Source organism: Austrofundulus limnaeus, unplaced genomic scaffold, assembly GCF_001266775.1.
Source record: "Austrofundulus limnaeus strain Quisiro unplaced genomic scaffold, Austrofundulus_limnaeus-1.0 Scaffold313, whole genome shotgun sequence".
NCBI classification, from domain to species: Eukaryota; Metazoa; Chordata; class Actinopteri; order Cyprinodontiformes; family Rivulidae; genus Austrofundulus; species Austrofundulus limnaeus.
Genome location: NW_013952715.1, coordinates 513,215 through 527,370, shown reverse-complemented (window position 1 = coordinate 527,370; position 14,156 = coordinate 513,215). Strand labels below are relative to the sequence as shown.

At 37.8% G+C, this 14,156-nt stretch overlaps 1 protein-coding gene across 1 annotated transcript in view; it reads right to left on the bottom strand.

The window, feature by feature from the left end:
• scp2a (sterol carrier protein 2a) overlaps positions 1-14,156 on the bottom strand; it is a gene marked incomplete at its 3' end in the record, with an annotated part of 104,434 nt that overhangs the window by 12,873 nt on the left and 77,405 nt on the right. Inside the window, 1 exon segment of the mRNA XM_014021985.1 lies at positions 9,251-9,380. Within this exon segment, the coding sequence (XP_013877439.1) occupies positions 9,251-9,380 (130 nt within the window).

The following is a 14,156-nucleotide window of genomic DNA, read 5'->3' as shown; positions in this document are numbered from 1 at the left end:
ACACAGTGGAGTCTCTCTGATTGGTTGACGCTGCACGTCGAGCTGCAAAAGTTCAGATTTCCCAACTTCAGCGATTTCAAATCGTTCAAATCGCGCTGCTCTAATCGCGCTTGAGGCGCCGCAGAACTTCCCGACGTTGCTTGAAGCGCGTCCACCATAGACTTTGTATGTAAACCTGCTGCTCCTGACGCTGAAATCGCGTTCGGTGTGAACGCACCATAAGACTTGTATAAAATGACTTTCATCCAAGCTGCCTCAAACCGCCCCAGTGCACGCTCACGCCTTAAAGATGCCAACAGAACCACATCCTCTGCATTCAGCAGAGATGAGAACCTGTGGTTCCCAAACAGACACCCTCCTCTCCACAACTGCACCTTGAAATCCTGCTCATAAACAGTACAAACAAGATCAAAGACAAGGCACAGCCCAACCCACACTGAGAATGAGCTTGATGTTGTGCTAAGAATGCAGACACAGCTCCTGCTTTGGTTCTACAGGACAGAAGCTGCACTGTTCCTCCTGAGGTTTGATGATTGATTAGAGCCTCCCAAGTGTGAGCCCACAATAGTTCAAACACACTCTCCCCATTTTGAAAATGGGAACACCACCCTGGTTTGCCACTCTACAGGAATTGCCCCAGTCCTCCGTGCAATGTTGAAGAGATGTTTCAACCATGACAGCCCCACAACATCCAGGGACTTCAGCATTTCAAGGCGTATCTCATCCTGGCACCCTGCCACCAAGGAGCTTTTTGACTACATCAGTGACATCTGCCATGGTAGTGGACTCGTCTTACCCCCAGTCTTTAGACTCTGCATCCTCAAAGGTGGACATGGAGGGTGGACTGACGACGTTTTAAAATGCCCTAAATGGATCATGATGGACCTATCACACATACACACAGTGCCTGGTCAAAAAGATGTTGCCACCAAAAGAAAAATTCTCACACTCTAATATTTTCTCGGACTTCCTTTAGCTTTGATTACATCACACATTCACTGTGGCATTGTTTGGATAAGCTTCTGTAATGTCACCAGATTTATTTCATCCAGTGTTACATTAATGTTTCACCAAGATCTTACATTGATGATGGTAGAATCTGACCTTCTCCAGCACATCCCAAAGATTCTCAATGGACTCTGTGGAGCCAATCCATGTGTGAAAATTATGTCTCTTGCTCCCTGAACCACTCTTTCACAATAAGAGCCCCATGAATCCTGGCATTGTCATCTTGGAATATGGCCGAGCCACCAGGGAAGAAACAATCATTGCTGGAATAACCTGCTCATTCAGTATATTCAGGTAGTCAGCTGACCTCATTCTTTGAGCACAAACTGTTGCTGAACCTAGACCTGACCACCTGCAGCAGCCCCACATCATAGACCTGAGTTAAATCCAGGTGGAGAATTTTTTTGGCCAGGCAGTGTACAGACATAAGCAAAAACATTATTGCCCACCTTTGCTCTTTTAGTGGCAGGTGATAGTACATTTACATTGAAGCACCTCACAATGTGATCGGTTATATCCGCAAAACGACAATAAAACAACTACTGATGCATTTCAAATAGAGTATTTTTATACTTTCATTAATTTTTTCCAGAATTTTTAATTTAATATAATGTTATCTATTAATGTTAGCAAAAATTGATTTTTGCCATTTGAAAATCACTTCAGAATCTTTCATGCCCAATATGTAGACCATCCAAAAATAAAAGTTATACACTTTACCAATAAAATTTACAGTTTGAATAGATCATGCTTGTCACCACAACTGACCCCTCTAATTTGTCGAAAGTCGCCACTTTAATTTATCTGCACGGAAACCGACCAAATAAAAACACTGCAAGTACAACAAAATAAGAGGATGAAAACATTAGCATCATACAGATCTAACAGCTGTTGAAGACAAATAAAAAGGATCAACTATGAGGCAGCTGCTCACTTGAATCCCACAAAGATGAACCCACAAGGGCAGCAGTTATCTCCTGTTTGATGTTAAAGGGATAATATAAAGAAGGATTTTGCATAATATGTCCCATTAAAAAGGAAAGCATCTCTGGTGGCTGTGTCACCAGAGATTCTCTTAAGTTAAGTGCATTAATGACGTCAGCTAACAGCCAATAGACTGACCCATCAGGCAGAAAGAATAAACGTTGCTGCCTAACATTTGGTCCATTTCTTCTGGTAATTTGTTTTTTAGGAGTAAAAAAATGAAATTTAGAATGATTGCTCTGCTTGCATCCACCTTTTTATTGATCATACCAGATACGTTTGTCATTATTAATGAATTAATGTTTTATTACAAACACAAGAAACACAAGAAGTAATTGAGACTTGAGTTATGAAATCTAAACTTTGTAAATTCACTATGTCAGTAAATTTTAAAAACGGCTATTATTTTGTTTAAAGCCAAAAATAATTTCTTACCAAGAAACATTCAAAAGCTTTTTATTCAAAAGGGAGTACTTTATAATTTAAGGGAAAAATGTGAATTTAAATTTTTAAAATATAGAACCACAAGGAAAAGCTTTTGTATATCAGTACATGGGGTGAAGCTGTGGAATGGTTTAAGTATGGAAATCAAGCAATGTCCAAATATTAAACAGTTTAAAATGTCTTAAGAAGATGGTCATCACTGCATATCAATATGAGAAATTAATATGGTAATTGCTGCTATTATTAATGTTAATATTTTGTTTAAAGAAATTGTCACTTACATATTTTGGTTTATTGAAAAAAATGTTAATGTATTAAAAATTATGGATGCAAAAATGAATGTTTTATTTAAGTTAGAGATATGGATGTAGAAAATATTAAAAAAGAAATAATGTTATAGCAAAGTTAATATAAGTTGTAATTATGGATGATTCTTTACATGTAAGAGGGGTAGGTGAAAAAGTAAGTTTATACTTCTACCCAGTCCTTTGAACATGTAAATCTAATCCACTATTGTTGTTCTTGTTTTTTGTTTGCTTTTTGTTTTAAATTTATTTTTCTTTTGTATATAACTTTATTTTTTTAAATCCATTACGTTCACTAAAGCTAAAGTCAAGACTTTTTCCTGAAAGAACTTTTAGGATTTCCTTGAACGTTTCCTTTCATTCTTGGGGACAGTGATGGGTTCAGAAATAATGGCTTAGAGGCAGCAAAAATTCAAGGCGAGTCTGCCTAATGGAGGCTGTTAGGTGACCACTTACACGAGAGTCTGTGTGTTCATGTTTCATATCAGTGTGTGTGCTGCACACAATCATCTCGTGCAGTCGGTGAACTGCTCTGGCAGAATTGCCTCTCTTAACCCATAAAAGCATCGAGGAGATCAAAACAGACGGCGAGCGGATTCCGTTTCTCAGAATTGGAATGGAGTTTTGTTTCATTATTTTGATGTGCAGTGCTGTTGAAATCCAACAAAGAAGCCATTTATTATATTGGGAAAATATGTTCAGGGTTTCAGCGACGTGACTGAATAGTTTTTTTCTGAGGTTTATTTGAAGCACAGCTGTCACCCAAATCAGAGAAAAAATATTTCAACACTTGAACCTGAGAACAATTTAAACTCAGCCTTTAACTGTGTTGTCAATGGTACTTTTCACACATCACCCTGCTGACAGCAGACTCTCACAGAAACTGAGAGCACATTCAAGCAGAACACCTTCCTTTTCTGAACGCTTTTTTTTACTTTGACAAAGAGTCACAGTTTGGTTTTGAATAAGCTTTTTTTTAAAACTACACAGGCTTCAAAAGAACCATCAGCCAGAGTAGAAGTGTAAACTCACAAATGTGGAGTCTATTTAAGAAAGAAAACCACGTCAAAGTGTCCAACTACTGCCTCGGTATAATTGCTTTGATTCTGTGTATTGTTTTATGAGAATTAGTACACAGTCGAGCAAATGAGAGAATTTAAACACAAATTTGTTTAGCAGCCAGAAAACAAAAGGTCTTCAGTTTTCAGCAGAGTACATTCATCTAAGAAAAAGTCTTCACCCCCTCACAGATTTCTTTTCAAACAAATATCAGAAGTAGATAACCTGAGTAAAAACAAAATGTTTTAATACTAGGGCTGTGTATTGGCAAGAATTTGACGATACGATACATAAAGACAGAGGGGCCACGATACAATATATCCCAATATATTGCGATACTGTAAGCAAGGCGATATATCGCGATATATTGTGATTTTTTTGTCCAAAAATTCTATTAAATAAAAACCTCTTACAGGGGAAAAAAAGGAAAAACCAAAATTCATTGTCTCAGAAAATTCTAATATTACAGAGACATGCTTTTCATACATTTAGCTGTGTTCTGCTTTGTATGTATTTTATTTTATTTGTTTCGTGTTTCTTATTTCATCCATGTTTTCAATTATTAGACTAAATTTGACAATAAATAGTTTGAAAATATATTTTTTGCAGCTTTTAGTTTTTAATATTAATTTACAATATGGTCACCCAACATTTAACAATAGCCTCTACCTCAAGAGGTAGAGGAGCCAAATGGCTGGCTCACTGCTGCCAACTAGTGGTCAGAGGCTAAACTACAACATAAAAATAAACGGCTGGCAGGAAAGTTGACATTTTAAACCTTAATTAAAAATCGATACGGGGATTTAGAATATCGATACAGTATCGGGAAATGAAATATCGCGATATTTCAGTGTATCGATAGTTTCTTACCCCCCTATTTAACACAAGATATCTCTGCAAAGGAGAAATGCTCACTATCACAGATTTAGACAGATTTGTGAACAATATTTGAGAGAAATTATTTTGTGCACATTGAAAACGTTTTAGATCTTTGAGTTCAGCTCATGAAGAACGGGAACAAAAACAAGTGTCTTGTTTATATTTTTCCTCAGTGTCCATGTAAAACTGGCTGTACTATTGGTTTTACTCTTGCAAATTTAATGTATGCAGATGATGTTGTATTCAGTCCTAGTAGTGCTGATCTTCAAGAACTTTTAAACATCTGTTCTGATTATGGCATGAAACATGACATTAAATATAATGCTAGTAAAAGCGTTGTCATGATCAGTAGACCTAAAGGTGACAAAAGTTTGAATTTTCCCAACTTTTTGCTAAGTGGCAGGGCTCTAGACTAACTCTTTGCACTGGTTGCACCGGTGCACCTAACTTTTCCCTTAGGTGCACAAGTACAAAAGTTAGGTACAACCAAAATTGCAAACTTGTCGCAGTTAACACCAAAGTTTTATAGGTTCACTTCTTTTAAAGCATTGTCAATTGAGGCAATATTAACTTGCAAATAATTAGTTAACGATCTAGCAAAAATAAAGTTCTATATTTGAACCAGAATCACAGACATATAACTTACTGAAAAATATTTAAAATGATTCTATGACCTGAAATTTTAACTTAAACATCAAGATAAATGAAATAAAAGAAATTCTAAATTGTAAGTACAAATGTTTAAAAGCGGAACATTTTAAGAACATCTTAAACATTTCATGGTTTAGTTTTTTTTAGACTACACCTGCCCCTCAGATGGGCAACTCCTGTAGTTTGGCTTTCAGGTCCTTTGGCCTTGGCTAAACCAGAATGATGAACAGAGAATTATGATTAATAACAGAAATATTACTAATATTTATTAAATGAGAAAAATATTTTAAAAAAATGAAAACATAACATGAAAAAGTCTTCAGTTTAAATTGTATTAGTTGAATTTATGTATCTCTCACTTAAAAAACTAGGATGTCTACTCATAAAACCATTTTCAGAACCCGGAACGTAACTGTGGTGAAGCCGATTATATGTAAAAGCAGCCTGCCATACAGGTGAGCTTCCTGCTGGAATGATCTGCTGCTGGGCTCCCAGAGCAGAACCTGACTGCAAGATGGACTTTACTTACTACTGAGACTTAAGAGCAAGCAACCATCCACATTTAATTTCCACAGTAAACAACATAAAAACAAAGTTTTTCCGACTCTGGTTTGGATAAAAAAAACTAACAAAAAAAAAAACACACGGTTGATTAACTGTGCTCAAGTTCGCATATTTTTGCCACAGCCTGGTGAGGTTAGGTTTAACGTTAAGGTGTGAGGTTAGTTTAGGTTAGGTTAGGCTGTAGAAATAACCGGTAAGTGAATGGGAGTGAAAAGTCCCCATGAGCATAGAACAAGAACAAGAGTGTGTGTATGCGCGGGGTGTAGAGCGGAGCGCTATGTTGGTACTGCTAGACTGCTTTATTATGAGACATAAGCTGCCTTTCCATTGCAAATGTGCGCAAAACTTTGTCAATATTCAGTTAATGTCGTAAAACACAGTTTCGCAACTGCGGTTTTTCCATTAAGTAAGAAATGCTATTAAAGTCATGCGTGAATACGCTTGTTCTCGTGATAAGTCATTATATTACAAACATGGCGGCAGCAATGGATGTAAACACATAGTATATTGCTACCACGACACTAGCGCTCATCAGCAGAGGAGACGTCGGCGTCTTTTATCGAGGCTTTCCAGCGACAAGCCCCTACTTAGGTATGCTATGTTTTTGGGAAATTGTAGTCTGTGAGTTTACTACTTTATTTTACTACTTCTGTGATATTACTACTACTTCTACTTCCTGTTATCTTCTTCGTCGTTGTCTTTTTCGCCAGTAGAAACAGCCGGTTGTTGATCACGTGACTCCCGTGATGCGAAAAATTGCAGTTTTGCGAAAAACACCAATTTTGATACGGCCGAAATACCATCTCATCCTAGCGCAAAAACATCTTGTCGAAAAACATAATTTTTTTCAAAATTGACGTGTTTCCATTGAGCAAATTTATTTTCGAAATTCTAATTTGCGCATTTTCATGGTCAATGGAAACGCAGCTATTTAGACTCTTTGTTTCAGTGGGCAACCGTATCCCCCCTGCTTCCTCGAACGAATAGGCGCACCAGTGCTAGGGTTGGGCAATATTGTCAAAAAAATTAATCACGATTAATCGTGGTATTTAGCCGATAACGATTAATTTGACGATTAATCCCCCCGAGTCCCTGGACACCCTTGTATCCTAGTCACTTGACCAATTTATAGGGAGAAAATTTGCTCTTCGTAAAATCCTGTTCCAAATTGTGTCAAAATTACAGACTTCAAGCTGTACATCAAACTTTAAATTGTGTTGATAGATAAAAAAATTACACAACTTTTTTTTAATGTTGGTCATATCTGAATGAGAGAGGAGCACCAAGCAGTTAGTCTGCCTGGTGGCATTAATCGTATTAATCGTCAAGTGCCAAAAATTAATCGATTAATGTTTTTCTGACGATTAATTGCACACGATACGATTATGCCCAACCCTAACCAGTGCAACCGAAGATTTTTTAGGTGCATTTTTAAAAACATCAGGTCGCATCTGTGACCAAATTAGTCACACTTCGGTTGCCGCCGATACAGGCACTAATGACCTTCATGCTACAGCTCCTAGAAGCAGAATCTGCAATGGAGGGTTGAATATGGCCCATTCAGATTCCATGTATCCCGACCTCCCCTGAGACGTGACAAACTCTCCCGTAGGTGTGGGTTGAAGATCCCATGGACATGGGGTGTGCCATGGACAGGGGGTGTGCCATGGACATGGGGTGTGCCATGGATAGGGGGTGTGCCATGGACAGGGGGTGTGCCATGGACAGGGGGTNAGGGGGTGTGCCATGGACAGGGGGTGTGCCATGGACAGGGGGTGTGCCATGGACAGGGGTTGTGTCTGAAAAATAATTTGCCTTCTCTGAGTTCTTCAGTTCAGAATGCTCTGACCTTTCTTCTCATGTTTTCTACACATCATTCTGATAATATATGGCACAGCTCTCTGTCTCTGTCTACAACTTGATTGTTTCATGGCTCCATGGCTGTCTGGTATTTGTCCCTAATGTAACTGGCTGACCATCAGTGAGGTAATAACCTTCAGTAGGATAATTTGTCACACACTCATTGGTGGACTGAATGATCTGTTTACTCTGTATAAATGTTCATCGAGGCTGCCTCGTTACACATTTTTGTCTGACACTGCTCTGCGTTGCACTTTGCCTAACACTGCTGCTGTGAAAGCTTATGTGTCTTGCATATGCAAATAAAACACGACGACCATTTCTATGGAGTGTCTTTATATTTTTGATCACAATGTTTCTGCCTTTGGTAAAATAAAGAATTCCACAACAGGGGCTCAACAGAATTCTCCCAGTTCACCCCTACTAAACATTTGGGTTTACCAGGCCTGTCTGGCATCCTCTCTCACCACTGGATCCAAATCACCACCATATACTGTATGTATGTTTGCCCACTGTGATTTTTCTATTTTTATTAGTATTTATTTTATTATTGATTTTTGTTGTTGTTTCTTTGTTTTGTTCCATGTTGTTTTGTGGACCAAGAGTTTGTAATAAAATTTGATTAGTGTCCAAACCAACCTGACCCTGTGTGAAAACTTAACTGATGTGGTTGTCCCACCTTTATTGACTAAAACTGCAACCAACCGTAAAAACTAGCAGAGTTTTCATTTGGCTGTGGAAGAATTTTAGTGCTTTTAGTGAGCGGACAGATGTTGGGTGTGTGGTCCTGTGTTTTGTTGGTGTATATTTAATATACTTCTAATCGCTTTTTCAATCTTTCTATCTTTCTAGTTATGTCTCTCTCTGTTTTTCTCTGTCTCTATTTTCTCTTCACTTAAAAAAAGTCACTGATGATGAAGAAATAAATAAACTAAATAAACTAATATTTAGTTTCGTTTTCTTCTGAAGTGACAAAAAGAAAAAAAGAAAAAAAACTGAACAGTTCTTGGAAGCCCAAGTTTATATTAGCTTATAAGAAACACTGACAATTATTCTGAAAAATAATCATTTGAAATGAAACTCCTACAACCTCAAGGTATTTATTGTTTAAAAAAAGCGGTCTCCTAAAAAGTCTTTGAGCATTAAAAAACACTACAGACTGAAAATTAATTAAAAGTATAAATCCTGAGCGTTCATAATAACATATAACATTTGGCCTCACATTCAGTATGAAATAAAAACTTCTTGTGTCCTGAAATCAGTTTCATTTAAAGCACACCAACATATGCTGAAAGGACTAAAAGCAGCGTTTTTGAGAATCTATAATATCGAACTGAAAACACCCACAGATTGCACAAAGCACAAGAATTATGCTCAGAATGGGAAAATAATATAGATTTAATATTCTATTCTAAACAGCAGCAGAACCACAAGTGTTGTAATATTGAACCAAACTACCTGCACTTAGATTAAAACATCAGTTTCCAGACACATACCTGGGTCGTTGGTGACAGAACCTTTGGCATTTTTCACATCCACAACCCAGGTGGCCTCGCTCCCATTGGGCCCGTCCTTCACTTTAAAGGCAAACACTCCACCCACCTTCTTGACGAGCTGCTCTCCTTCCTGCAAGAAAACCACGGGACGTCTGAGCTCTGATGTGTTGTTGACATGCAGCGGGTGCAGACAGACGTTTACTGCTGCAACACTGCTCATCTGTCGTGTGAAACGGTGCAGAAGTCGAACCATTATCACATCAGTCTCAGTGAACTGAACAACTCATTTTCTGAGAACTGGTGGGACCAAGATCAGACTGAAAAGAAGTTTAGTAGGATGCTGCTGTTACTTTACAGTTATAAAACTCTAAATTTGTTGATCATTACATGTCTGCAGCTGTCAATCTGTCACTTTTGGACCACTTTATTTATTCTTTTATAATGGTGCATCGGTTCATTGAGGTTTGCTGATTTTGTTTCTTATTGGCTCTTTTAGGGTCCCACCACAGCGTTTCAGTTTAAGTCTGTGTCCAAAATGGGAGGCCGGGTCCTCCGAAGGATGGGGTAAGGACGGGAGGCTAGAGCAGTGGTTCCCAAAATTTTTATCTTCTGACCCTTTTTCTTCTGACCCACAAAATATCCATGGCAAAAACTTGTGACCCCAAATATTACTGGTCTGAGGACATGAACTTTGTTAATAACCCTAAAAACACAGGCTTTTTGACAATCTAAGCAGCTTATACACAAATACAAATACTTATTTTTACTTATTTTGTGTTTTTGTAATAATTATAGGGAATATATTACATCAGCAATTATTTTATTACCCTTTAAATTGATTTCTGGAGATTATCCAAGGTGCTTCATGACCCATAATTGGGTCCCAAGCCCAACTTTGGGAACCAAGCTAGACCATTCAAATTCACAGCCAATTTTGTCCGGTCTTCATGGTCTACCAAGGACCTGGCCCACCTCGACTGGGAAGGACCCCGTTTTGGACACAATGTAAGGTTCTGGACTTTGGGCAGTAGAGTTTATATCAGACCTAAAAAATCCAATCTGACAAATTAACTCTTATTAGAGGTGAGATACTACAGAAGAGGATTAGAGCCACAGAGCAAAAAAATATATTATTTTTGCCTGAGTTCTGACTATTTTTCTTAGAATTCTGAGATTAAAGTCAGTTTTCTGACTTTTTCTCAGAATTAGGAAAAACTTAGCCTGGCCCTTGCCTTCCTACGCAGCTCCACTCAATTCTAGTTTCACTTCACTGCTCCGGCTGGGGTTTCTCCCATAGACAAGGATTTCTTCAGGAAAATTTTGTTCGGGCCAATCAGAGAACAGAAGGCGGCGTTTTGAACGACAACATTGATTTTCTACGCAGTGTCTGCTAGTTAGTTTAGCATACGGCAGTGGAGGAAGTAAATCAAGCCAGTCTGTATTGATAAGGCTTCCAAATTAAATTAAATTTGTCTGACAAAGCAGCAGCTCTCATTTACAGTCGTCTCGTTCAGCTCAGCACTTTTCTCCTCTCAGTAGGGTTGTTTACAGCACACGTGATTTCCAGGTAGCTTCTTAGCTTAGCCTCCTTCACAGTGGAGCTGGTACACATACGTCATCGCCAACCAATCCAATCATTTTAGACTCCAGCAGAGGCCACGCCTCCAGCAAGAATCACTTAATCTCAATAACAAGTGGCTGGTTTTAACCAGGCTAGGAAAAACTCAGAATTCTGACTTTTTTTTCTCATTTTGAATTTAAAGTCAGAATTCTGAGTTTAAAGTAAAAATTCTGATGTTTTTTTCCAGAATAAGGAGAAAGTCAGAATTCTGAGAAAAAAAGTCCTTATTTTGACTTTCTCCTAATGCTGAGATTAAACTCAGAATTCTGAGATTTTTTTTCAGTGGCCCTAATATTCTGTTGTATGAACCCGACATAAAGCAGATATATTATTGTAATCTTTTAGTGCCTTTTGCTTTAGACCACCATTTGACCCAAGGGCAGCAGGAGGATTAATCAACACATTAGATACCTTCCCTCTTAAATCCTGAAAAAGCTACTGGTGAACTTTTTGGTTTTTTTTAAACATTTTTTTCTTTTTATTCTGTCTCATCTGTCACACTGTTTACAGTTTGAGTAAATTATAAATTATGCTTTAACTTGTACTAAACAGAAGTTAAGTTTCATCCCACTGTGCACAGGTCTCCACCTCATCAGTGCTGACTTGTTTATATTTCAGGTTGTGTTCTTCCCTTCATTAAAGCAACTTACTGGTTAAAAAACACCCACATATTGGCTCATTGCTAAAACTCAGAGAACTCTCCGAATGATCAGTTCACTCTGAACAAGTTCGAGAAACATAATCTGAACTCGGCTGCAGCTTCCTTTCAGAGACGCTGACTTTCTGACATGAAGGAGAGCAGGAGTCCAAAAGTGCATGGGTGATTAGATTTCAAACAACAAAGAATATTTATTGTGATAAGAACATGAGATCCTGAAGCGTTTAACAAAGAACTCCCACACATCGCTTCTGGAAAATTATATTAAATAAAAAGAAAAACTGGATGTTTTGTTTCAACAGTGGAATAAACTGATGGCATTTATACAATTTATCAAAGGTGGGACCAAGTCATTGCTTTACAAGTCTCAAGTCTTCATCCTCAAGTCCCAAGTCAAGCTTCAAGTTAAGACTAAGAGTCTGAAACTTGGAATTTCAAGTCTTGGAGTATTTTTGTTTTTAACAATGTTGCAGTAATTTATTAAATGTAAACAATGAACCACGTTCTTTTTAAAATATGTATTCATTTCAAATCGTGATAAAACGTGAAGCTGAACTTTTAAAGTTGCACGTCTATGTTGTACAGTTCATTTAAATTTAGTCTTCCTTTAAACAATAATTTTCCAGAATAAACAATCAGTGAAAATGACAAAAAATGCTGACATTTCCACGGTATAATTTAGCATAATAGAGATTATTTTTCTTCTTCTTTCTGCACACTTTTCATTCAGTGGTTGATTTACTTACCCTTTTTGTTGTTTGTCTTTGTTAATGCACTTTTTGTTGTTTTTTTAAGAATGAAATAAATGAATTAATAATAAAATAATAATATTATATTACAAAGAACCATAACAGCTAATTTATTTACTCTCCTCTCTTATCTGGTCACTTAGTGCAGGGGTTCTCAAAATGTTTGGGTCTGTGGACCCCTTACAGGGGTAAACAATTTACAGAAACTCCCTCCATTTCAACCCCTAAATGTCACGGAAGCAATTATTTTAGTTTCATTTATTTATTTATTTTTACTGGCGCATTGTTTCCCGTTTGTATTTACGCATTTTTAAATGATATAACATAATTAACAATTTGTTGCATTTTTTGAGGACCCTTAAGCTATGGCTTGCAGACTCCATTGAGAACCTCTGACTTGGTGAGCATCTGTTTTGTATTATTTATTTCTTAATCTGTAAACAAAATGTTATGTTTCTGGTTTTAAAAAATCATCTTGGTGTCAAAACCACTAACTTATCTAAAAACAGTCTCATTCTTGTGATTTAAATTATTTTTAATGAGATGACATACAGACTGGGGTTTTCTCCGGTCATATGTGCCGCCCCCTCCTCTACCTGTAGCTGTCAGTCAGCCCAGCTGTGTGGGATGATTGACAGGTAAGTACCCATCAAAACTTTCCATTTTATAAAACAACGTTTAAAAATGTTTTACGTTATGAAGCCAGCAGACCCGTGGTCCTAAATCCTGGTCCACGAGGGCCACTTTCCTTCATGCTTTAGAGGTTTCTCTGCTTCTATAAAGGAGTGATTACAAGGCCTCTGCAGAACTTCTAAAACATGCAGGATAGTCAACGCTTGTTTACTAAAGGCGTAACACTTGACAGTGTTTTCAAATTAATAGATTTGAAATCAAAATTTGCAGCAAACTACAAGTTTGCATGTACAGATCCTTCTCAAAAATTAGCATATTGTGATAAAGTTCATTATTTTCTGTAATGCACTGATAAACATTAAACTTTCATATAGTTTAGATTCATTGCACACCAACTGAAGTAGTTCAAGCCTTTTATTGTTTTAACATGTATGATTTTGGCAAAAAAAGTAAAGAAAAACCAAAAATCCCTATCTCAAAAAATTAGCATATTTCATCCGACCAATAAAAGAAAAGTGTTTTTAATACAAAAAAGTCAACCTTCAAATAATTATGTTCAGTTCTGCACTCAATACTTGGTCAGGAATCATTTTGCAGAAATGACTGCTTCAATGCAGCGTGGCATGGAGGCAATCAGCCTGTGGCACTGCTGAGGTGTTATGGGGGCCCAGGATGCTTCGATAGCGGCCTTAAGCTCATCCAGAGTGTTGGGTCTTGTGTCTTAAGCTCATCCAGAGTGTTGGGTCTTGGGTCTTAAGCTCATCCAGAGTGTTGGGTCTTGTGTCTTAAGCTCATCCAGAGTGTTGGGTCTTGTGTCTTAAGCTCATCCAGAGTGTTGGGTCTTGGGTCTTAAGCTCATCCAGAGTGTTGGGTCTTGGGTCTTAAGCTCATCCAGAGTGTTGGGTCTTGTGTCTTGGGCTAGAGTGTTGGGTCTTGTGTCTTAAGCTCATCCAGAGTGTTGGGTCTTGTGTTTTAAGCTCATCCAGAGTGTTGGGTCTTGTGCCTTAAGCTCATCCAGAGTGTTGGGTCTTGTGTCTTAAGCTCATCCAGATTGTTGGGTCTTGGGTCTCAAGCTCATCCCGAGTGTGTGGTCTTGTGTCTTAAGCTCATCCAGAATGTTGGGTCTTGTGTCTTAAGCTCATCCAGAGTGTTGGGTCTTGTGCCTTAAGCTCATCCAGAGTGTTGGGTCTTGTGTCTTAAGCTCTTCCAGAGTGTTGGGTCTTGTGCCTTAAGCTCATCCAGAGT